Consider the following 23,400-nt stretch of genomic DNA (forward strand, 5'->3'; position numbering starts at 1 on the left):
TGCAGGAGGAGAAAACAAAAGTACATAAATCTCTTTTTATGTTTTTATCTTCATGTGTTGACTGAGAGCAGGAGCAGGACGTCAGACATCTGTTCAGTTATTGATGATCAACAATAATCACTGATACATATCATGAACTCCACAGGATGAGTTCACACAGTGTTTAAGCAGAATTCTCTGACCTTCCAGTGGACTGTGACACCTGCACACCTGCAGGGGAAGGGGCTTGTACAGCTGACCTGGCATAAAGGGGCGTGTCCTTCTGGAAGGCCTGCCTCATCTCTGACACGAGCAGTGACAGGTTGGACACACCCTGACAGGAAGTGACACAGACAACATGATCAACACCTTAAACTCACAGATTATTATTATCTGGACTTTCTGCAGAAAATTTCCACTTCAGTCATATTAATAAGAATAAGAAGACAATAATTAAACTCTAATTACTGTCTATCAGCTCTCAGAACTGAAGAAGCCTTCTGGATGAGAGGTGAAACGTCTTCTAGAACTTCAACCAAGCCCAGTTGCCCTTTAGAAGCTTTAGAAACTTTAGAAGTACCATGACCTGGATGAATGAGGATCTCCACAGACATAAACTCTAATAAATTTTCTTCGTGGCAGAATCTGTGCCACGGTTTTCACTTCAAGAGACATGCTGCCTTATCATGGTGAAGTGTGCACCCACAAGACCCTCGAGCTGTGTTGGACAACAGCTTCTATTGGAGCAATCAAGGCAAACTGGTCCAGTTGAGGTACGTTGAACAGGGAAAACCAGGGGACTCTCCTGGAGCTAGGCCTGGAGGGGAGGTTGCTGGGGATGGCCTGGTGGCACGGCTTACCACCATGGACCCTGGCTAGACTCAGCCTAAAGGGCTACTGCCTTGTGGGGCCACCGCCTGTAAAGCTGGACGTAAGGGCTGAGTGTGTTGCCAGTTAAGTCTCGACATGCTAACCCCTGGTTATAAGAACTGATACTCGAGAAATGGCGTGTCACCTCTCTGGAGGTAAAAGAGCTGGAGTTGGTGCAGTAACAACTAAGTATAGATGGGCTCACCTCTCCACACAGCACCCACTGTGTGATCAAGTCCCAAAGTCCAAATATATGGAACCCACTTTTCTTAAATCTGAACCACCAGACAGAATGCAAACACAGGAAGCTCAATATAAATCAGCGAACTGGAGGTATGAAAGTTAACACATCCAACCAAAGAGCAGCGATTCATTCAGTTCGGTTTCTTGAATCTGTAGTAAACTCTTTTCCCAGACAAATCAATAAAGGATCTCTTGGCATTACCACCGGTCAGCTGACCACCTTTGTGCACAGAGGATCTAAGTGCCGGAGCACAGTTCTCTGTTTTGCTGACGTCCGGGGTTGTTTTGAGGTCTGTGTGGTGTAAAAGAAATTGCTCCAGGTATTTCCTCCAACTGACCATTGACTGTACACAAGGCCAGGGAGGCACAGATGCTACTAAAAAGGACACATTCATAGATGGACTCTGCCTCTAGTCCAGTGGAAGAGGGGCATATTACTCTAGTGGATGTCAAAACCATTGGGAGAACAAGGGAGGTGTGACTAGGGTGTGAAGTGAACACTTAGAAAAAGAGAAATAATATTATTAATGACAGATCACCACAAAGTGAACATGAAGGTCACCTCTATCAGACTGAAAGTCTAGAGCTGACTGTGAGTAGGGTCCTGGAGAAGATACCTCCTTGGGACAAGTTCTGCTGGGAGGGGCTGTTAGCTGATCACCACCTGATGGTGAGTTGGATCAGGTGCTGGGGGAGGCTGCCAGACAGCCCTAATACTAACAAGTAGTGAGGATGTATATAGGGTGTCTAAAAGTATTATGCCTGATTACGGTATAAACTGCAGACACTTCTTTCGCCAAGTTGTGATTATTCAGTAACAAGTCTCACAGAGACATACCTTTATTTGTATTTGCACATTACGACTGTTTGATCCAGACAAAAGCTGGTGCAGACGTAGGCATACAGATGGGTGATACAGCTTTAACAGGGTGTGAGCGCTCCCTCGAATGGCAACCAGTTCCTGGTGGATCATCACTTTAGGGCATGACAGGGGTCCTTTTTGGGCTTGTTGGCACAGAGGACCAGAGAGGCTGCAGCTTCTGTGGTCACAGAGCCGAAGAAGTCAGGTGTGGGACGAGGAAGACACGATGGAGGAGGACTTTCTGCCCTCGTGGCTTACCCATACTTTTTTCAGCAGGGAGAAGAAGTGCTGACAAGGACTGACGATACTGTTGGATGGTGGGAAGAACACTTTGAGGAACTCCTGAACCAGACTGACTTGACCTCCATATTGGAGACATAACTGGAAGATTCAAGGGAAGACATACCCATTTCCCTGGCAGAGGTCACTGAGGTAGTTTTAAAATCTCTCCAGTGGCAACAGGTGTGGATAAGATTTATCCTGAGATGCTGAAAGCTCTGGACATTGTTGGGCTGTCTCGGTTGACTCCTGTGTCTCATGGAGTTAGGGGCCAGTGCCTGTGTACTTCCAGACTGGGGTGCGGTTCACATTTTTAAAAAGTGGACCAAAGGGTTAACTCTAACTGTCAGGGTATTACACTGCTAGGCCTCCTTGCTTTTGCCAGGCTGCTGAAAGGGGCTACTTTGCTTAGCCTGCTGCCCGGCTGGACTCTGGACATAGTTAAGATAACTAACCCGTTATATAACCAGATTAATTACCCCAGTCTAGCTGAGCATGCTCAGTGTGTCTTACATGAGTCCAGTTTTTCAGTCCATCCAGACTGATGTTGCCAGAGGCATCCACACAGGGACAGGACGGGCTGATCATCATGGAGACAGAAGGACAGACGTAACAGCGAGGTCGGGACACCGGGTGGGTCTCATGAAGCCAAATGCACACTGGGATATTGTACTCACTTCCTGTAGAAATACATGACATCAAAGGGTCAAACCAAACGAGACCAGAACAGACCAGACTGATCCAGACTAAACCACAATCCAGACTAGTATGGACTGAGCTAGACCTGACCCAATCAGACCAGAATAAACCCGACTGGACGATAAGCCAAAGCTTCCCACACTGCATTGTAACAAGGTGATCAGTGTTATTCACTTCACCTGTCAGTGGGTTCGATGGTGTGGCTGATAGAAACGTATTCGATTTTATTATCTGATGGTTCATTAGATGGTGATGATGATGATGATGAAGATCAGCTGTGGTAGAAGAAGTGGTAGGACAGAGTTTATATATAGCTGGTTTAAATCAGAGATCAGTTAGTGCAAAGACATTTAATGTTTAATAAGCTGTATTTTTTCATAAATATATCCTCATTCTGCTTCATTTGATGCTTGCACCGTGTTTAAATAAAGTTGGTTCAGGATCTGCTTCCTCTGTGTTCCATCAGCTGTTCTTTAACAGTCAGTGTTTGGAGCTGTTGAAGTTTTAAAGTGAAATTCTCTCATTCGTTGTGATTAATGACTTCAGCAGCTCAACAGTCTCTGCTGTCCAATCTTCATAATGGTGCACACAGTCTCAATGGGGGACAGGTCTGGACTGCAGACGTTGTCTGGAAGGCATCATGTTGCTCCAGAACCTGTCTGCAGCTTTCAAGATTCAAGGTTCTTTATTGTCATTGATCATGACATGTCAATGAAATTTGCATTGCAACCCCCATGTTAGAATCAAGATAATAAGAAAGCATTCATGGAGCCGTCAGAGGTATGCAGGTGACCCAGGAGCACTAACACACCTCCAGACCAGCACAGAGGCTGGCTGCTGAACTCTGTGCTGGAACACTCAGGGTGGTCCTCTTTAGCCCGGACCACAAAATGTCCATGATGTCCAAAAACGGTCTGAAATGTGGACTCATCTGACCAGCCCACTTTTCCACTGTGTGTCAGTCCATCACAGACGAGCTTAAGTCCAGGAAGTGTTCTGGATGTAGTTGATATCTGGTTTTGGAATAGCTGTCAAAAATGTATGTTTTTCAAAGGAGGATGCTGATATTTACAGAGCGGGGCAGCCGATCAATCAATATTGCAGATATCATGTTGTTGTTGTGCATCAGATAAAATACGACCATTTATTAATAATAAGAAATGAGATGCGATTGCTGAACTTACATGAACATTTATTTAACACCAGAATCATAGTCTGCATTGTCTTAACTACTATTAGAACTGCACTTTACACTACATTTATTCTCAATATCCAATTGAGACCTTAATCAATTTGGACATAAATAAATGTCCACATGATCAGATGATCAGAAACCCTGAGCTTTGTTTAAAAAACAAACAAACTTATGAATGAAACGTAAGGTTTAAGTCCATTTATCAGCATTAAGAGCAGACAGCAGCATCTCAATTTGTAAACTTGCATAAATTTTAAAAATAAGGTCATTTTTCAGCCTTTCCCCTGACGCCTCTCCAGATTCTCCAAGACTTTTGATGATATTATAGATTGTACATGTTGAAAACTCTAATTCTTTTGTTAGTTGAAGAAACGTTCTCGTTGGACTCTTTTGCTCACACAGTTTTTCACAAAGTGGTGAACCTCACTCCATCCTCGCTTGTTAATGCCTTTTGATGATGCCCCTTTCAGACCCAATCATGACACTATCACCTGTTGCCAATCAGCCTGTTAATGGTAAATGGAGTGTAATTTACTTTACTTAACCTCACTGAACACTGTTTGACAACCACTTAAAGTACTTTTACAACACAAGGCTGCATTCAACCGTTCACACACACATTCATACAATGGTGGCTCAGCCACCTGCTCATTACAAGTATTAACACACTCACACACCGATGCACAGCATTGGGAGAAATTTGGGGTTCAGTATCCTGCCCGAGCAAACTTTGACATGTAGCCGAGGACTGAACCACCGACCTTCTGATAGCTGATCTTTCCCAGTCTTTAGCTGCTGCTGTCCCAACGTGTTTGAAACGTGTTGCTGCATCAGATCCAGAATCAGCAGATATTTACAACAATCAATGAAGCTAATGAGGGAAACATTAAATATATTGTCTTTGTGCTGTTCTCAGCTGAGTTCGGGTCAAAAAGGATCAGCAGGTGATCACATTCTGTGTGATTGATGTTTGACAGAGTCCCACCATGTTTAGGAATCAGGGCTTTATAAGACTTTTCACCTCTCAGTCTCACCTTCATAGTGAACAGGAACAGTCCCAGCCAGATAAACCAGCTTCCTCTTCTCTTTGTTTGGAAAACCTGTAAGAGGTGACAACAAGACACCTTCATCTCCAGCTATATTAATCACTACTCATCAATAATGACTCAGTGGGACAGTCAGCAGTGATACTTGAACACTCTTGGTTCATATATGTACTTAACTTATCTATACACACCATGTGCAATTTTTCAATATTTCTCCATATATATATATATATGTGTGTGTGAAACACAGGAAGAGAGTGTAGTGTTACTACTGAATGTATGACAGTGATAAACATTAAAAACTTTTTCCACTTACAGTAAAAGTCCACATAAAGACGAAGATCAGAAAACACTGAGCGAACCCTCTGAAGATCAGACAGAGTCTCCTCTGGATAAATGTACTGACACTGAGGAGGAGGAGGAGCAGGGAGAGGAGGAGAGGAGAACGAAGAGGAAGAGACATGAACAGGATGAGATGAGGGGAGGAGAGGAGGAAGGACAGGAGGAGAGGAGAAGGAACAGGAAGAAACAAAAGGAGGAAGAAAAGCAGAGGAAGAGGAGAGAAGAGGAGGTGAAGAGGATAAAACAAAGGAGGGGGAGGGAAAGGATAAGGAGATGAAAGGTAATGGAGGAGGAGGAGAGGCCAATGGAGAGGAGGAGGAAGAGAAGAGGTTTTGAAAAGGATGAGATGAGAGGAGGAGAGGGGGAGGGAACGAGAACAAGTGGATGAGTAATGGTGGAGGAAGGAAGGAGGACAGTGGGAGGAGAGGAGGAGGAGAAGGAAAAGGAAGTGGGGAAAGAAGGGGAGGACAGACAAGGAAGAGGAGAGGAAGAATAAAAAAGAGAAGAGTGGAAAGATGAGGAGAGGAGACGTGAAGGTAGAGGAGGAGAAGTGAAGGGAGAGGATGACATGAAAACAATGAGAGGGGAGGGGAAGAGGAGAGGAAGATGAGACGAGAGGAGGAAAAGACAGGTGAGGAGGAGGAAGTGGAGACATCAGGGTAAAGAGAGGGAGGAAAAGGAGGAAGATAAACGGGGAAAGGAAAGGAGGATGAGGATTTGATTGAGGAGAGGAGGGGAGAAGGGGGGGGGCAGAAGTGAAAAGGAAGAGCAGGGACGGTGGAAGAGGAGATAAGGAGACATTAATCGAGTTAATTCATATTGTTTTCAATATTTAGCTAATCGTCCCAGTTAGCGTCGCTGGCTAGCCGGTTAAGTTAAATGCTAAGTGGCTTTTAAAGCTAATTAAGTTTGATTTTGAATTGAAGCTGAAGGCTTAAAGTTTTGTTCTCACCTCCGTCAGAGTCCGCAGCTCCGCCCCAGCTCCAACCCTTGGCATTTTATCCAAAAACTCAACTCATAACGTGTTTATGTTCATCTGCTAGCAAGCTAACAGACTGCCGCTCGGAGGCAATCATTTAAACACGACACACCCACTTCCGCTCCCAGGTTTTCAAATTAAAAGCACTGAGTATTCGCATTTGCAAACATTGTTATTTAGTGAAATATTAAGTGTTGCGGTCATTGTTTGTTTCAGAGAATAATAATTATTATTATGAGGGAGTTCTTAATTAAAAATTAAGAACTCCTTCATATCTGTCAAACCAGTTCAGAGACACAACCAGCAGGTGACCATAGTGAGTTGAAGGATGGGAAGTTTTCCCAGACTAAGGACTGGGGAGCATTCACACAGGACTCCAAGATGGCGGTCACACTGCCACTTTGGCACCTGTTATATTGACACAGTGCAGTCTCTAGTCTTACAAATGAGGTTTCAGTTTGAACAATATGTCCTGAATGCACCACACCCATCTGCTACCAGGTGACCTAACATCATGTGACCTCCTGTAACAAATGACAGCCGAGCAGGACGTTGCTGTGATACTTTATTGATATTCTTTTTACATGAACTCAGATAACATCGGGTTTATCATTACACCTTTTTTATTATCATCTGAAAAACTCAAACCTCCATCAGCCCCTGCACAGGAAATATCTGTCTCAGGAGGGTGTGGCCACTATCAGATGGGAGAGGCCCTCCACTCCTTGCCCTCGGTCAGAGCTCTCGGTTGGTGGATGAACACGCTGTATCGAACGCCCTGATTGGCTGCTGCCCTGACAAATCGGCTGTTTGCCGTCATGGTAACAGCTCTGAGTGAGTCTCCGGTGCCGAAGATCATGAGCGAGCGGTGGTTGACCTTGGCGCTGGGAGTGAGGTGTAGCGTGCGCTCCGACGGTTGGTCATCCACTAGATGGAGACGAGCGAGCAGCTTTTGGGCGCGCTCCTTCTCTTCAGGTCCCCCCAGCGTGTCCAGGATCACCTGGAAGTCATGGACAGCAGCCCGGCAGGCGAACAGCTCCTTCCCCTGCATAAAGGCATCGAGCTGTGGCAGCACCTGCTGGCGGCGCTCCTGCGCTGCCTGCTCCGTCAGAACCGGCTCCCTGAAGGTGAAGTGACAGCGGCCATGACTCAGCGATGACACGTACGTGATGAGTGTGGTGATGTCGAGATTAATGCGCTGACACTCCTTCACCTGCACCTGAGTGGGAAACGCCAGGCTGGCCACCACCGTGCCACGGTCGACTCGAGTCAGCTCAGACTCCTCCTCCTCCTCAATATCTTCAGCTGGCTCCTCGTCGTCCTCCTCCTCCTCGTCCTCCTCGTCCTCCTCCTCATCTCCTCCCTCCCCCGTCACCACGGCGTTGACGGCCACGATGTCCCCACGGACGGAGATGCCCATGTCCTTGAGGCGGTCAGCCATGGGTGAGGAGACCCCATTGTAGAAGGCAAAGACGATGTGGGGGTGTCTGTACTGGACGGGCTGCTGGCGGCTGGCCTGTAGAAAGTCCTCGGCCTGCCTAATGATGCTCTTGTCTCCATACTGGCCCCGGCCTTGCCAGATGTTGTGAAGAGCCTCCGCCTTCCTGCCCACTGCTTTCACCCAGGTGTGCCCCCCATTAGCCACTACGTCCACCACTAGCGTCTGCCTGCAGCCAGCAGTGTCCTGGTAGGTGAAGACGTGCAGTAAAGCAACCACGCCCTCCAGACTCTCGGCCGACTCCACAATGGCCGTCAGGTGAGTCAGGTTAGTGCTGTGCAGGTGAGACTCTTTGACCTGCAGCTCTCCGGCCTCCACCCGCCGCAGGAAGCGCAGCTCTGCTCGCAGTTTACCACAGAGCTTCTGGTGACCCTCCACACCCTGACAGAGCTGCTCCATCCGCTGGAGCAACGCCTGAGCAGAGCTGATTCTCTGCTGCAGCGTCACCTGCAGAGACATGATGCTACATCATACCTGAGGAGGACGGACAGATGGACAGAGAGACAGAGAGACGTCAACATCTGACTGTCACCAAAGTTGTTTACTGATTAGTCATGATAAGAAAGTTAGATAAAGAGAATACCTAGAGCTACAGGTGGACTTTGTCTTGGCTTTATTAGGGACAGCTGAAACTGAGTCAGTCTGATCCAACACTCCTATAACAGACAAAACAGGAAGGAGGCTTTGTGTTCTGTTTCAGAGAAATTTTGACTCATACTGACAGGTGTTCCTATTACTTTGTCCACCCCATTTATATCAATGAGTTTGAACAACAGATTGAACATCTTCTTTATCTTGTAATTATAACCTCCAGGTCCAAAAAGCAAACTTATCACAAGACAATAAGACATAAAACCAAGACAATAATACGAGATTAATGACAACATAAAGGTGCAACGTGTAAGAGTTGGCCACCTGTCAAAGGTCACTTCGAACAAACAGTGAGCAGCAGTAACTGCTAACTGCTGCTCACTGTGCTGTTAGCTGTAGCTATCTTTGGCTATAGCTGCTAGCTGCTGTTAGCTAGCTCAGTTAGCCGTGCAGCTCGAGATTCTGTTAGCAGACTGGGTTCTACAGTGACGAAGCACTGGGCAATTGTTGGTGTTTACACCACGGACAACAAAACCAGTTAGGCAGCCTCGAGTGAACACAACCGGATCAGGACCGAACACAGCCTCATAGACTGAAGGACGCCAGTTCGATCACAGGGACCAGGACCAGGACTCTGACTCTGGGAATGATAAAGACACGGCAGGCCGGGACAGGAGTGCTGGGAACCGGGAGAGCAATGAGAGGTAGTTCGGTCATCATCAGTGAGGAAGAGCAGCATCTAGAGCCAGAATATTTTCACATCTAACTCCAGAACCAAAGCAGAGCTGCTGATTGTTGGAACAGCAAAAGATGGTTTGATGAGTTTTATTCTGTTTATGTCGTGTTAGAAGTCTGTTTTCTGTTGAGTTTAGTGGGTTTGTTTTATTCAACAGACTAAAAAGCTAAGAGAGCTTGTGAAACGCAGCACACTGACATCTGCCAGCTGAAACCACAAGGGGCCAAACTGTTAGACTGTCACCTCTTCAGGTACAAAGTGGTATTACAAGACAGGGCAGGCAGCAGCTAGCTGTTAGCATGCTAACTTCAGTAGATATCTCTGCAACACAACACATAGACATGTTTGACCAACTGTCAGAAGTGTTCTTCACATCCTGTTGATGATGTTAGTTCATCTTTTGAACGTTTTAAGCTAAAATTCTGGCCATATCTTACACATTCTGCCTACAACACGGTAAAATAAACAGATGAAATGTTACATCATGTAAAAACATGTAAGTATACATCTGACACATAGAAACAACAAGTTCCTGGATCCAAACTGAAGGTCCTGATTCAAAACTATAAACTATATTTTAGGGTGAGGTCAGAAACCTAAAGATCCCTGATTAATTTTCTGTCAATCAATTGGCTCATCATTCAACTCTATTGATGAAAACACAAGTAAAATAGTGTTAGTTTGTCAGTAATTAATTTACATTCTGATTATGTATCTTATCATGCAGTTAAAACTAAGTGGCAAAGGAGAGTTTTACTAATGTATTCCTTATACCGACACACAAAATGAATCTGTAAAATGTTACGTTTTTTAACTGGAGTCTGGTGTGACCGTAAACTTTTCAAGTCTTCTTTAACTGTCTGTTTTTTACTGTGAACTGGTCATTAAATAAATGCGTCAGATGTTAATATAACCACACAGACAGACAGAATACAAGCGTTGTCATTAAATCTGAAACTTAATTTCAGCTCTTTAGCTCTGATGCTAACACCGTTTTCACTCTGACGTCAGACGGCTTAGGTTAACATGGGCAGTTTGAAGTTTATTATGTCGTATTTTCGCTCTGTTAACAACAAGAGAATCACTTCAAAGCGTTCAGAAAACAAATGTAACGTTGACTTACGGCAGCAGTGACGTGTACACTTTGCAGGTTTGTCTTCAGATAACAGCTAACTCCACCGCTACTGCTAAAGCTAACTGACAACGTCTGTTTCCTTGAGTAGGAAGAACAACAAGGATACTTCCGCCCCCTCCCGACCTCCTCCTCCTTCTTCTTCTTTTTCCTTCTTCTTCTTCGGCGGCTGACGTCTTGAGTGTTATATTACTGCCCTCTTCTGGACAAAGGGAACTCCTACACTGTCCTGAAGTCCATCATCTCAGTTCCTCCATAATGTTCTCTCTCTAACGTACAGTATAGATACTTCAAACATCATTGAAATGTATTTGACAAATGTTTGATTGATTGATGCATAGTTGTCATACTGTAGTTGCAGCCTACAGTTTGAGACAGCTGACAGTTCATATAGCCTCTGTACTGTTGAGATTGTTTTGAGGTCATCTCCTCTTGTTCTGATTTCTGACAGGACTCACTCTGTTTTGTAAATGTTTGGTTCATATTGATCGCAGAGCTGCTGTCACTCTTTATTGATTTTCTTTCACTGTGAGAGTTTAATACAGTGTCATTACCCAGAATGCTCCTCTGGGCAGAAACCAGAATACATGTGACCTCAGTGCCTTGTTTTATTACCCTTAACTATATTGTCCTTATTACCAAGAGTAGGTCCTGGGGGTCCCTTCAGACCAGAACTTTGCCTCTAAAGATATCAAAATGTTGAAAAAACAACTCAACACTTTACACTCTTTTGAAATCTAAAATTGTCAACTGTGTGACTACGAACAGAAACTGCAGAACCTGGATCATCTGTTGTTGGATCTCTCCATCAGTCAGTAAAAACCTGCAAGTGTTGACCCTCGCTCCATCCTCGCTGTGAACCACTGAGCCTTTCAATCATGATGCTCTCACCTGTTACCAATCAACATGTTTACCTGTGGAATGATCCAAACAGGTGTTTTTGGAGCGTCTTTCCCAGTCTTTAGTTGCTCCTGTCACAACGTGTTTGAAACGTGTTGCTGGCATAGAGATAGAGCTGTATAATGTATATAGACGCACACACATAAACACAGATAGATACATGGACCGTTTATTATGATATATGACAAACATATTACTTTAACTGTGATGTTGAAAATGAGCATCTGGCTGAAACAATAAAAAACGAACTGCAGGAGATAATAAATACTTTTATTGATGAGCTGAATAAAATTGATTGACAGCATGCTGAATGGAGCTAAGGCACATGAAGCTGTGAGGTCAGCAATCAGGTGGGTTCAAACTAATTACTTGCTTCCTTTGACACAAGTTATAAAAACACACCTGAGCAGGTGAGACGCCACTTCACACAGATAAAAACAAAATTAATTGTAATTCAGTCGAGTCAGGAGGTGGCTCACCTGGACAGAACAATAAAACACTCTGACAGTTGACCTGTCAGGTCACCTGCTTGTTTGTCAAATCCTTTAGTGATTCAACTGTCAGGATGTCAGAGGTCATAGCAGGAGGAGGCGGAGTCAGGGGTCACAGTCTTTTATCAGCTCTTGGCCTGTTTCCTCTTCTGAACAAGCTCCGCTAACATCTTATAACGAATCATACACTCCTCCTGGAAAATAATACGACACAGATCAATCAGTTAATCAATAACTTAATAATCAATCAGTTAACGATAACTAACACAGTGTGGGCGTGTCGTTGGGGCTCAAATCACCTGGCTAAATGTGACCAGGTGTGTCCTCCAGAGTTCAGTTCTGCGGCCACGGCTTTTAAATATTTAAACTAATCTGTTTGGAGAGTGCTCCTTTATGCAGACGACACTGTTTTTCTTCATCTTTGACTGTAGCTCCTAGCTGCCGTTAGCTAGTTAGCTCAATTAGCCGTGAAGCTAGTAGTCCTATTAGCTGGCTGGAATCTGCCTTGACCGAGAGCTTGGAGCACCGGGCGACTGTTGGTGCTTACACCGCAGGCAACAGTACCGGGCTCAGCAGCCTCGAACACGAACATGACCGAATCAGGACCGAACACAGACTACCAGACTGAAGGGGGCCAGAAAATAGTGCAGAGGGGACTAACCCTAACTCTGATGAGACACTGATGAAGACACGACCGCCTCAGACGGGATGGGCCACAGCTAGCTGGTTAGCATGTTAACATCGGACAACTGCTTCAGATGGGATGGGCCACAGCTAGCTGGTTAGCATGTTAACATCGGACGACTGCCTCAGACGGGATGGGCCACAGCTAGCTGGTTAGCATGTTAACATCGGACAACTGCTTCAGATGGGATGGGCCACAGCTAGCTGGTTAGCATGTTAACATTGGACGACTGCCTCAGACGGGATGGGCCACAGCTAGCTGGTTAGCATGTTAACATCGGACGACTGCCTCAGACGGGATGGGCCACAGCTAGCTGGTTAGCATGTTAACATCGGACGACTGCCTCAGACGGGATGGGCCACAGCTAGCTGGTTAGCATGTTAACATCGGACGACTGCCTCAGACGGGATGGGCCACAGCTAGCTGGTTAGCATGTTAACATTGGTAGACACATATTGCATCTTTAACAAAGAATGTGTATTTTTTCTTATTCCAATGAAGTCATAAAAACTGGGTGACACAGATCGGTTCTATAAAACAGCGTTAATGGATATTTTTATAACAACAATGTATAAATGTGTTGGTGTCTCTGGTTGTGGTGAACCAGCTGAATCTGCAGTGTCCTGAGACGACTTTGGTTGTGATTTGGTGCTATATAATTAAAACTGAACTGACTGAATTGAAATGAATCCAGCTCCTGTCTGCAGAACTTTGTAGCCATGACGTTTGTTTTGTTTTGGATGATTGTTCATAAATCTGGAAATAAATGAAGACTCACTTCGTAAAGACACATAATTACAAGGAGCAATAAAGTAAAATGATAAAGTGAAGTAAGGAGCAGCAGCTGTCGTTGTGCTGCTGCAGGACAGATTCCAGGAGACGAGCCTTAAATAACGAGTCCTTTAACGAAGTGACGTCGATCACTTCAATCTGTCAGATTCTGTTAAACAACAAAGAAATCTTCTGGACTCTAGTTTTAATCGTCAGCGGCTTCATGTTTGTTCCAGATTTGTTCTCTGTGATCAACATGAATCTGATATGATATTGTATGTATGATGACATCTGTGCTCCTCATCTGAACATTAACATCTGGATGTTTGTAGTCACAGGGGTTCTGTCCCTGTAGTTTAACATTATGGACAAATAAAGAAAATGTCTGTATGGAAACATCAGCTGTTGAGGTTTGGATGGTGCCTGAATGCAACATTAATGTCCTCTGCCAGTCTCATGCCTGCTGGGGGGCGATGACTCGGTCTACTCGTGCTTGTTTTCAGACACACATTTTAAACTCGGGTACAGTTTTGTGGTCTGTGCTGTAAAACGTTCAACCTCTGTAGCAGAAGTGCAAAAGAACGAATGAGAATGTTGTTAAATAGCTGATGGATTGTTAGAAAATTTCTATTGGCCAAAAACCTCTCCACATCTCCACAGACTCCACCCACAAATCCTGAGAGGTAGAACGGTGAACCCTCAGAGGGAGAGCCTCGTTATCTTTGTGAACTTCTGTGTTCTGTGGTCTTTAAATTTGATCGGATTAGTCTGTCTTGTATGTTTTGTAAAATCTGTAAGACAGATTTTTTACAGTGAGGTTGTTGATGGTTTAATAAAGTTAGATGATCGATTTACCAGTGTTCACACTGTTCACCTGACACAGGTAGATAATCCACATGCCTGAGCCCTCACCTTGTTCTTCCCTGGGACCACCTTGGCGATACGGTCCCAGCGTTCTGCGGTTCCTCTGGGGAACTGTTGCAGAGCGAGTTCCAGCAGCTTCTGTTGGTTCTGAGTCCAGACAGTGGGATCGGCCTTCTCCCTACTCTCCTGAGGTTCTGCCTCCTCTTCCTCCACCGCGGACGGGTCAAAATCTTTCTGCCGACGACCTCTGACTTTCACCTCCCCCCCTTCTGGGGCTCCTGACTTCCTGGTTCTCCTCCTGACTGCTGCAATTGCTTCTTCCTCCTCCTCCTCTTCACATGCCCCACCCGCTCTCTGAGACATTACACTGTCTCCAGCAGGTAGTGACCTCACAGGAAGAAGAGGTCCCTTCAGCTCTGACAGTTTCACCAGACCTGAAATACAGCCAAGGTTCACTAGAGCTGACAGATGAGCAGAACCAGAGAGGGACAGCAGAACCTCATAGTGATAGTAGAACCAGAGAGTGGCAGCAGAACCAGAGAGTGGCAGCAGAACATCATAGTGACAGTAGAACCAGAGAGTGGCAGCAGAACATCATAGTGATAGTAGAACCAGAGAGTGGCAGCAGAACCTCATAGTGACAGCAGAACCAGAGAGTGGCAGCAGAACATGAAAGGGGCAGCAGAACCTCAGAGTGACAGCAGAACCAGAGAGTGATAGTAGAACCAGAGAGTGGCAGCAGAACCTCATAGTGACAGTAGAACCAGAGAGTGGCAGCAGAACATGAAAGGGGCAGCAGAACCTCAGAGTGACAGCAGAACCAGAGAGTGACAGCAGAACCTCATAGTGACAGCAGAACCAGAGAGTGACAGCAGAACCTCATAGTGATAGTATAACCAGAGAGTGACAGCAGAACCAGAGAGTGACAGCAGAACATGAAAGGGACAACAGAACCTCATAGTGACAGCAGAACCAGAGAGGGACAGCAGAACCTCAGTGATAGTATAACCAGAGAGTGACAGCAGAACCAGAGAGTGACAGCAGAACATGAAAGGGACAGCAGAACCTCATAGTGACAGCTGAACCAGAGAGGGACAGCAGAACCTCATAGTGACAGCAGAACCAGAGAGGGACAGCAGAACCTCATAGTGATAGCAGAACCAGAGAGGGACAGCAGAACATCATAGTGATAGAAGAACCAGAGAGGGACAGCAGAACATCAGTCGGGTTTACCTGAGGTGTGGCTCACATTGTCTTTCATCTGTTTGACTTTAGTTGTCACCTGTTGTAGAAAACAGCTTCAGTCAGTTTGTGATGTTTAAAGGAACCGTATAATATGTAATATTTGTTCACTGTCAGTTGCCCCCCCCCCCCCCCCCCCCACACACACACACACACACACACTTTCCTAAACTCCAAGTCTGCCTCACTACAACATTGCATCTTGTTCATTGACCCCTTCAAGGTCTGCTACCTTATCATGGTGGGGGGGTTTGTGTACCCCCATGATCCGAACAAAGGAAACTGATCCCAAGTGAGGGGTTTAACCAAGAGTGAGCCTTATAATCCTTAAAGCTGTCTCACCTGAATGAGAACGCTCGCCACCTGAGATGCTGAACACTCTGGACATTGTTGGGCTGTCTTAGTCTTCAGTATCTCTTGGACACGGGGGTCAGTACCTCTGGACTGACAGGCCAGGGTGTTGGTTCAACTCTGTAAGGGTATCACACTGCTCGGCCCTCCTGGGGCGACTATTTACTCTTGCAGGGTTCCTAGAGGGATCATGGGAGTTTGTCTGCCCCACTCCTGGTATCTTGTGACCACAATCAAATGTCACCTCACTGCTCCAGAATACACATGCATCCCAAACAGGGTGACTGCACTCTGCCTGACTCTGGGCCTCTGAACTGGACACTAAGAACCTGATATCCATCTTCTCCTTTGTCTCAAACAAGACGCTAACCCTGGTATTACTCAAACTAAGCTGTTTTTAAACCAGTTTAAACAGGCTTACATCTGCCACTGATCGGCCCAGCTCTTGAGCAATCTTCTCCCAGCGACCTGGAGATCCTCCGGGGAATTTAACCATCAACCTGCTGAGGAGGCTGAGCTCGTCCTCCGTCCAGTCTGCAGTCTGAGAACAAGGAGAAAGGGACATCGTTCAGGTGTCTGTCATACCTGTAGTTCACTTCAGTCCAGTCTGCAGCCTGGGAACATTCAGATGTATGAAGAACAGGGATTCAAAGGTTTTGTTCTCCATCACATGTTAATGAATCTTACTCTAAAACAAACTGGACAGAATAATCAGTGATCAGTAGCATCAGACCTTCTTCTTTGCAGGCCTGCGATCCTGCAACCAGTCGTCCATCTGGTCTTCGATCTCCTCAATGGAAGTCATTTGGTCATAACTCTGGTAGTTCAGGTTCTCTGATGATGGTTCGTAAACAGGAAACTCTACCTTTGGCTTTTTGACCTTTGGCCTCTTCTCTCCTGAACAGACAGAGGACAGGAGCTTAAACTAAACATCTGCAGGTGACAGGGCTCAGACTGGAACTGGTCTGTGGAGATCAGCACCAGATGTGTTCAAGTGCTTCTATGAAAGTCCAACCTTTGACAGTCAGCTGCTGGTTAGTGTTAAAGTGATGATGTGAAGTTTTGCTTAGAGTCTAAAATCTCAGGCTGTCCCTGAACATACACACTATAAACACTGACTGATTATTTATCTGTAAGTTTACAGTCTGTGTGTTATTTTATAGGAATAATAAACCGAAAATCCAGCTGCCAATGACGCAAGTGATGTAAAAAGCATTTACTGGGGGCAACTTCCTGTTCAGCTTTAGCTTCCTCTCTCTGCTGCTGCTTCATCTGTTGGTAGTCCTCATAGTACTGCTTCACCTCCTGAAACACACAGAGACCAGGACTAAGACTAGGACCAATACCAGAAACCAGGACTGAACCAAGGGTTCCCATACATTCTCACTTTTCCATAATGTATCATCCATTTCCATTAATTTATTTAAGTAGTTAAAATCGGTAGGCCTGCACAGTGACCCCAGGCTCCAGGGTGTTATGCTCTCAGGTAGACATTGTGGGAAAGATGAAATGAATGCCTTTGTGTCTGCACATGCATACATAAATAATGTGCAGCATTTATGCTACACCACCAATTCTAGGGCACAGCGTTCTGGCATAAGAGCCTCATTATGGCAACCATATTCTTTAATTCTCACTGGCTATCAGCCTTTGTTGTATTCATCAATTAATAAAATGAATGTTACACAGAAGGTTTAAGTTAGAAAAGCTTTTGGTTTGCCAATCTAAATGTTAATTTCAACAAGAGGATAATCTGAAACACGAGCACAGAAGAGCACATGAAGAACAAAGGACACATGGAAGGGTTGATTGAAGTATGTCCAGTCCTTTGGGGGCGGACAGTTATGGGACTTTTTTCTTCTGCGAGTACAGGCTAGTATTTTCAATATGTTCCAAATTCCCACTGCTCCTCTCCCCAAGGAGAAACAGATAATTCAAACAAATAGTCTACAATATGTGAATGCTCCAGAAAGTACTGTGACAAAATGTGATAGCTCAAGTGATCTTTCAATGTGACTGCTCCTGAATGGTGGAGCAAGACTCAATATTATTGCAAAAAACATCTCTCTTGGTGGGACTCTTAAGGCCAGCAGTAATAATGTGAATGCATCGTCCTCAATGCTCGCATCACTTCAGCACACGGATGATCATTGCAGCGATTGATTGACGGTCAAGTTGTCAGCACAGCACTAGATTTTAAATTAATATGGGGAGTGTATTTTGTATGTTTTGGAATTCATATGACCACATTTTAAACAACTACAACTAAACTATGTATATTGAAAACTTTTCCTATTTTTTCTGTTAATTCCAAATCATTTCCAGGCCTGGGGAATAATTTTTCCATGAATTTCAGGTTCCTGGAAACCCTATGAACTGCTTCACCTACTACCCGGACAGTCTGGGGCAGGTTTTTGATGGACAGGTAAACAGACGGACAGGTAGTGTACCTGGATGGTCTGGGGCAGGTTTTTGATGGACAGGTAAAGCCAGATGGTCAACTTCAAAGGGAGGATGTCCTGCCAATGAGGTCTGTCCTGAACTCTGAAACGACAAACAAAGAACAAACACAAACGTGGAGGAGTGCCAACTCGTCACAGCAGCTGCGATCGTTTTTCTTTGTTTTAGTGTGTTTTGTTTCGTGTGGATGTACAACTGGAGATGTGAGAACCCTCCCTAATAGGATGGAAGAGCTAATGGCGCTAACCAGACAGAGGGAGCACTGTGAGCGTAGCTTCATGTGCTTCACATACAGGTGGCTGAATGAACTCACGCCAGACATGCATGTCGCTTTGGATGGATTTCACCTTCTGAGAGCGGACAGGCTAGCGATAGAGAGCGGTAATAGGAAGGGTGGAGGCACTGCGATGTTTGTGAACAACACATGGTGTAACCCAGGACACGTGTGTTAAGGAGCAGCACTGCACGAGAGGCATAAAGCAGCTAGCTGTTAGCATTTGGTCATATTGCCTCCTGAGGAGGTTCTCGCACGTCATCGCGATAACTGTGGAGAGGCCTGAAAACGACCTCTGGCCACACCAGACAGTGGGAGGGGGCAATATTCTGGAGACCAGGAATGGAAAAATGAACTGAACCTGTTTTTTAACAGATTTGATTCTACCCCCATTCCCTCCCCCACCCATCAGAGCCCAGACCACCACACTCTCTCCTTTTCTCTTTACCCTGCAAACATCAGACTTCAGGCCGACACTGACAGCTGCTACCTCCAGAAGTTCTCCAGAGAGATGGTGAGACTGCTGCAGGAAGGGGCCACAGACCACACCAGTGAACATCCAGGGTTTGGTCATTGAGATCATGGGGGAGTACAAAAACCTGGATGTTGACCTCAACAGCAAACTGGACTGGTCCACTACAGGATGTAAAGGAAGGGCCAAAGTTGTCTCCATTTGCTGAGAAGACTGAGGTCTTTGGAGTATGTAGGACATTACTGAGGACTTTCTATGACTCTGTGGTTACATCTGCAGTCTTTTGGTCTGCTGGGGCTGTGGAAGCTCTGAGAGGGACAGAAAGAGACTGAACAGACTGGTCAGGAGAGCTGGTTCTGTCCTGGACTGTCCTCTGGACACCACTGAGGATGTAGGTGAGAGGAGGATGTTAGCCAAGCTGACATCCATCATGGACAACCCCTCCCACCCCCTGCATGACACAGTGGGGGCCCTCAGCAGCTCCTTCAGTAACAGACTGCCGCGTCCACCCTGTAAGAAGGAACGCTACCACAGGTCCTTCATACCATCAGCTGTCAGAGTTCAACTCCAGCTTCGGTTAATGTATTACTGTGTTCATGTTGTTTCACATCACAAACCTGCTGAATATTCTGTTAGCATCTGCTTATTTGCATTATATGTATACAAACATCATTAAATATTTTTCAATGTGTTATATATTTTATTACTAGTATTGCATAATAATACAAACATATCTGACTGATGTGCAATTCAATGAGGGCATTAGTATTCTTATGGCAATAATATTCTTATAGTCCTGTATATAATGTGTGTATATATATTTATATATAGAGAGAGTTGATTTTTATTCTGTATCCATTTTTATTGTCTTTTTGATCTTTCTATGTCTCTCTTGTATTTTTTGCTGTCTGTAAAAATTGGATTTCTCCGGCGTGGGATTAATTAACTTTTATCTTATCTTATCTTATCTCACAGACAAACCATGAAAACAGGAAGTCCAGAGATTATGTCACAGCTGTACCTGTCACTCCGGTCCTGCCCGATGCACCTGAGGTCCTCTGCAGGTCTGGAGCTCAGCTTCTTCTTTTTCTCTTTCTTCTTCTTACTCAGCAGCTCATCCTGGAAACATGGAGGACTGATGATCAGATCACACGATTGTTTGTCTGAGTACCTGCCGTGTTGTGATTAGCTGTCTATTTGCTGTGCTCCGATTGGCTGCCTCACCAGCTGCTTCTCTAAGTATATGGACCAGATAACAGCGTAGTGTCCCACAGTGAGGATGAGGAAGAGGAGGAAGGCCAGCTCAGCATTACTCATCTTCCTCACTCGTCTGTAGTAGAAGACTGGCTGCCTCCAATCAGGAAGCCCGTTCACCAGGATGTCATCATACCTGCAGACAAATACAAATTGTTTTTGATGTATATACATTACTAATTACAGAGTACTCAGTCTAACAGGAGATCTGGGGAGAGGTTCACAGGTTTAGGAACTGGATGCAGAGGTACAGGGACTGGATGCAGAGTTACAGGGACTGGATGCAGAGGTACAGGGACTGGATGCAGAGGTACAGGAACTGGATGCAGAGGTACAGGAACTGGATGCAGAGTTACAGGGACTGATTGCAGAGGTACAGGGACTGAATGCAGAGGTACAGGGACTGAATGCAGAGGTACAGGGACTGAATGCAGAGGTACAGGGACTGATTGCAGAGGTACAGGGACTGGATGCAGAGGTACAGGGACTGGATGCAGAGGTACAGGGACTAATTGCAGAGGTACAGGGACTGGTTGCAGAGGTGTTGCTCTGTCCTCTGATGTCCTCTGATGTCCTCTGAGCTGTGTATATGTGTACTCACTTGCGTCGTCTCTCCTCATCCTTCAGGACTTCATAAATGGCCACGAGCTGAAAAACAACAAACTCTGAAAGTGAATCACCAGAACATTAAATTTGATATTTTTAATTTGAGTTTACAATTATTACGGGAAAACATCATTCTCGCAGTTAAATGTTAGTTTGTTTCGGTGAGATGTGATTGGCTGGTGCTCTCTTGATGAACTCATTATTGATTAATCAAAATCTTACCAGTGGCTGATAATGAACTAGTCTGACTGATTTTCTTTTCACATCACCACGAATCACCTTCATCACCCCCCCCATCACCACATATCTTCCCCATTACTCCCACCACCACATCATTCACATTACCCATTACCACCCCCCCATCAACACATGACTCCCATCACGTCACACCATCATGTCGTGTGTGTTTGTGTGGTGACTTTCTCACTTGTCTGAACTGAGTTTCAGCGTTTTCATCTTTGTTCTTGTCAGGATGCAGAGAAAGAGACAGGCGTCGATACGCCTTCTTTATCTCTGCTGCTGATGCATCCTGAGACAGAGAGACAGACAGAGAGACAGACAGTGACTTAGTGAGGTCAGGAGACAGGTAGACAGGCAGGTAAACAAACAGAGAGTCAGTGAGACAGTTGGACTATGAGCCAGTGAGACAGACAGACACGTGTCTACATCAGGACACGATCTCCAGTCTGCTGGTTCTGAGCCACCACCATCTACTGGACGGCCTCGCTCCTTAAAACCCGCCAACTGACCAACGAGCCAATCACAGCAGAGGGGTCTAAGCGGAGCGGTCAGTGCTAGCATCCAGCTAGCAACTGCTGTGTGGTTACCATGGAGACATAAGCAATGAGCACGGACCTGATCCAGGGACAGGAACTGATAGAAGGACTGCGGGATCTCCTCCACCAGGTCCAGCAGCTCCAGATCTGCGTCCCAGGCGCTCAGAGGGGGGGGCGAAGAGACCAGCAGGGTCAGGAAGACTAGCAAGGAGCTGCACGGACCCGCACAGACCCCCATCACCAGGAAACCGTTCGAGTAAATCACAGAAAACGGGCTACAGACACGGGTTTGCTTCTGTCTTCCAGCCAGCTCAGCGACAACTGACCCGGAAAACACTGCCAGTCGCTTCCGGGTTAAACTGTCAAAATAAAAGTCCTCTGTGACTATTCCAGCGGTGATCGCAGCGACACCTGGAGGAGGATCATGAAGGATCCTCGAGAGCCTGACTCTTGCTGGTTGGACATCGTCTTGCTGAAATACGCGAGTCCGTCCGCTGTGCTGCTAAATGTTTTCCTCTCACTGTCTCCATCTTTTGAGGACTGTTTGTGAATAAAGACCGAAGAAGAGCGACAATCATTTTAGTTTAAAGTTGCTGTAACTCTACATCTGATAATACTTGAAATAAGAGCATTTATGTAATGATGCATATGTCGCAGGGTGTGTGTGTGACTGAGCCTTTATTTATTTATTTTTTTCTTCACAAGTCTATCCTCTTCCTCCTTCCTCTGGGGCCGTGCTTAATTCCTGATTTGGGACACCTGTCAGTACTGCATATAGGCATAATGCACTATATAATATGAAGTGAATTAGTTCAAGTCAAGCTTGAAAATCCAAATCAAGTAGCTGGCAGTTTGCCCAGGTGGTATTTTTTTATTCACAGTTTTAAGGGATTTACTGTCCATCAACACTTAGCTTAGCATTAGCCTCAATGATTGTATTCAGCTCTTCGAAAGTCCCACACACATCTGTTCACAGCCTGTGACTCTGGACAAAACCAGGTTACTTCTGAGTGTAGCCTATTTGTGGTTAATGTTAGCAAATAAGATGCACCATGTGACAACGTTGGACTTACTTAGAGTCTCAATTCTCCCCTTATGGAAAGGCTCACTCCATTTACTGAGCAGTAGCCCATGGATGTGCTTCATTTGCATCTGCTGACATGCCATTTCAATTAGGAGAAACAAGTAAATGAAGTTGATGTTTATCAGCCAGGTCCTGCTGAGCAGTGGTGTGATGATGATATAGAGAGGACTGAGTTAAAGAAAACTTTATTAACAAGCAGCATCAGATCAGAGCTTCAGGGTCAGATCAGACGACTCTTCCCTTAACATACTTCACCCATCTCTTTCTTATCTTCAAAGACAAGATCATTCTCTGGGCATCAAACATTACCACCACCTAGGCAGAGAGAAAATCATATTTAAGAAGACAGCAGCGAGATGATTGGCTAATAGTGAAGGCGTGTCATTATGTAATCTCAACTGATTTATGAGTGAGAGAGGAGTGAACTGAGAAATAAGCTACAGGCCTGACTGAACGTTTGCTAGATCTTCATTTGTAAAACCTGGTTAAACAAAGTTCAGGTATGTCATGATGTGTCAGGTGTGATGTTGAACCTCCATCAGCTGGTAATCAAACAGATTATATTAGAAACTTTAATATAATTTCTTTTACACCTTATTCACTGACAGAAACACAACCTAACAATGAAACGTTTGGATTCAGACACATCAAGTATCCATCAGTCTGTTTCTGATGTTGTTGCTATCAGTGGTGGTTTCTTTACTTCACAGAGTCTTAGT

At 45.2% G+C, this 23,400-nt stretch overlaps 3 protein-coding genes across 6 annotated transcripts in view; all 3 read right to left on the bottom strand.

The window, feature by feature from the left end:
- Positions 1-6,593, bottom strand: part of si:dkey-181m9.8 (E3 ubiquitin-protein ligase RNF31) — a 19,338-nt gene extending 12,745 nt beyond the window's left edge. For all 3 annotated transcript variants that reach the window (XM_041949249.1, XM_041949248.1, XM_041949250.1), the window contains exons 1-5: positions 6,468-6,593; positions 5,490-5,580; positions 5,162-5,227; positions 2,747-2,913; positions 183-313 (exon numbers count right to left, since the gene is read on the bottom strand). In XM_041949249.1, the coding sequence (XP_041805183.1) occupies positions 183-313; positions 2,747-2,913; positions 5,162-5,227; positions 5,490-5,580; positions 6,468-6,512 (500 nt within the window). In that variant the 5' untranslated portion in view covers positions 6,513-6,593. The remainder of the gene's footprint in view (positions 1-182; positions 314-2,746; positions 2,914-5,161; positions 5,228-5,489; positions 5,581-6,467) is intronic.
- A 453-nt stretch (positions 6,594-7,046) lies between these two features.
- On the bottom strand, positions 7,047-10,570 carry c12h7orf25 (chromosome 12 C7orf25 homolog). Of its 2 annotated transcripts, XM_041949426.1 has the most exons (3): positions 10,443-10,545; positions 8,576-8,648; positions 7,047-8,466 (listed from the first exon to the last, which is right to left on the bottom strand). In XM_041949426.1, the coding sequence occupies exon 3, from the start codon at positions 8,449-8,451 to the stop codon at positions 7,195-7,197; it is 1,257 nt and encodes a 418-aa protein (XP_041805360.1). In that variant the 5' UTR covers positions 8,452-8,466; positions 8,576-8,648; positions 10,443-10,545; the 3' UTR covers positions 7,047-7,194. The 2 variants fall into 2 exon arrangements, with proteins under 2 accessions (XP_041805360.1, XP_041805359.1); XM_041949425.1 differs by lacking the exon at positions 8,576-8,648 and having other exon boundaries at positions 10,443-10,570.
- Positions 10,571-11,504: 934 nt separating this feature from the next.
- Positions 11,505-21,913, bottom strand: dnajc1 (DnaJ (Hsp40) homolog, subfamily C, member 1). Its single transcript, XM_041949149.1, has 12 exons — positions 21,677-21,913; positions 21,249-21,350; positions 20,817-20,863; positions 20,186-20,351; positions 19,983-20,080; positions 18,206-18,299; positions 16,976-17,060; positions 16,489-16,652; positions 16,177-16,296; positions 15,396-15,444; positions 14,211-14,596; positions 11,505-12,036 (listed from the first exon to the last, which is right to left on the bottom strand). The coding sequence occupies exons 1-12, from the start codon at positions 21,833-21,835 to the stop codon at positions 11,968-11,970; spliced, it is 1,539 nt and encodes a 512-aa protein (XP_041805083.1). The 5' UTR covers positions 21,836-21,913; the 3' UTR covers positions 11,505-11,967.
- Positions 21,914-23,400: the final 1,487 nt, after the last annotated feature.

Source organism: Chelmon rostratus, chromosome 12 (assembly GCF_017976325.1).
Source record: "Chelmon rostratus isolate fCheRos1 chromosome 12, fCheRos1.pri, whole genome shotgun sequence".
Classification (NCBI taxonomy): Eukaryota; Metazoa; Chordata; class Actinopteri; order Chaetodontiformes; family Chaetodontidae; genus Chelmon; species Chelmon rostratus.

What these genes read in the sequence shown, in the direction of transcription:
- c12h7orf25 (XM_041949425.1), bottom strand. Translation starts at nt 8,451, where the DNA reads ATGTCTCTGCAGGTGACGCTGCAGCAGAGAATCAGCTCTGCTCAGGCG.
- dnajc1 (XM_041949149.1), bottom strand. Translation starts at nt 21,835, where the DNA reads ATGGGGGTCTGTGCGGGTCCGTGCAGCTCCTTGCTAGTCTTCCTGACC. An exon ending in AGTTCCTGTCCCTGGATCAG is followed by an intron (nt 21,351 to 21,676) that starts GTCCGTGCTCAT and finishes TCTCTGTCTCAG; the next exon opens with GATGCATCAGCAGCAGAGAT. An exon ending in TGGTCCCAGGGAAGAACAAG is followed by an intron (nt 12,037 to 14,210) that starts GTGAGGGCTCAG and finishes ATTATTTTCCAG; the next exon opens with GAGGAGTGTATGATTCGTTA.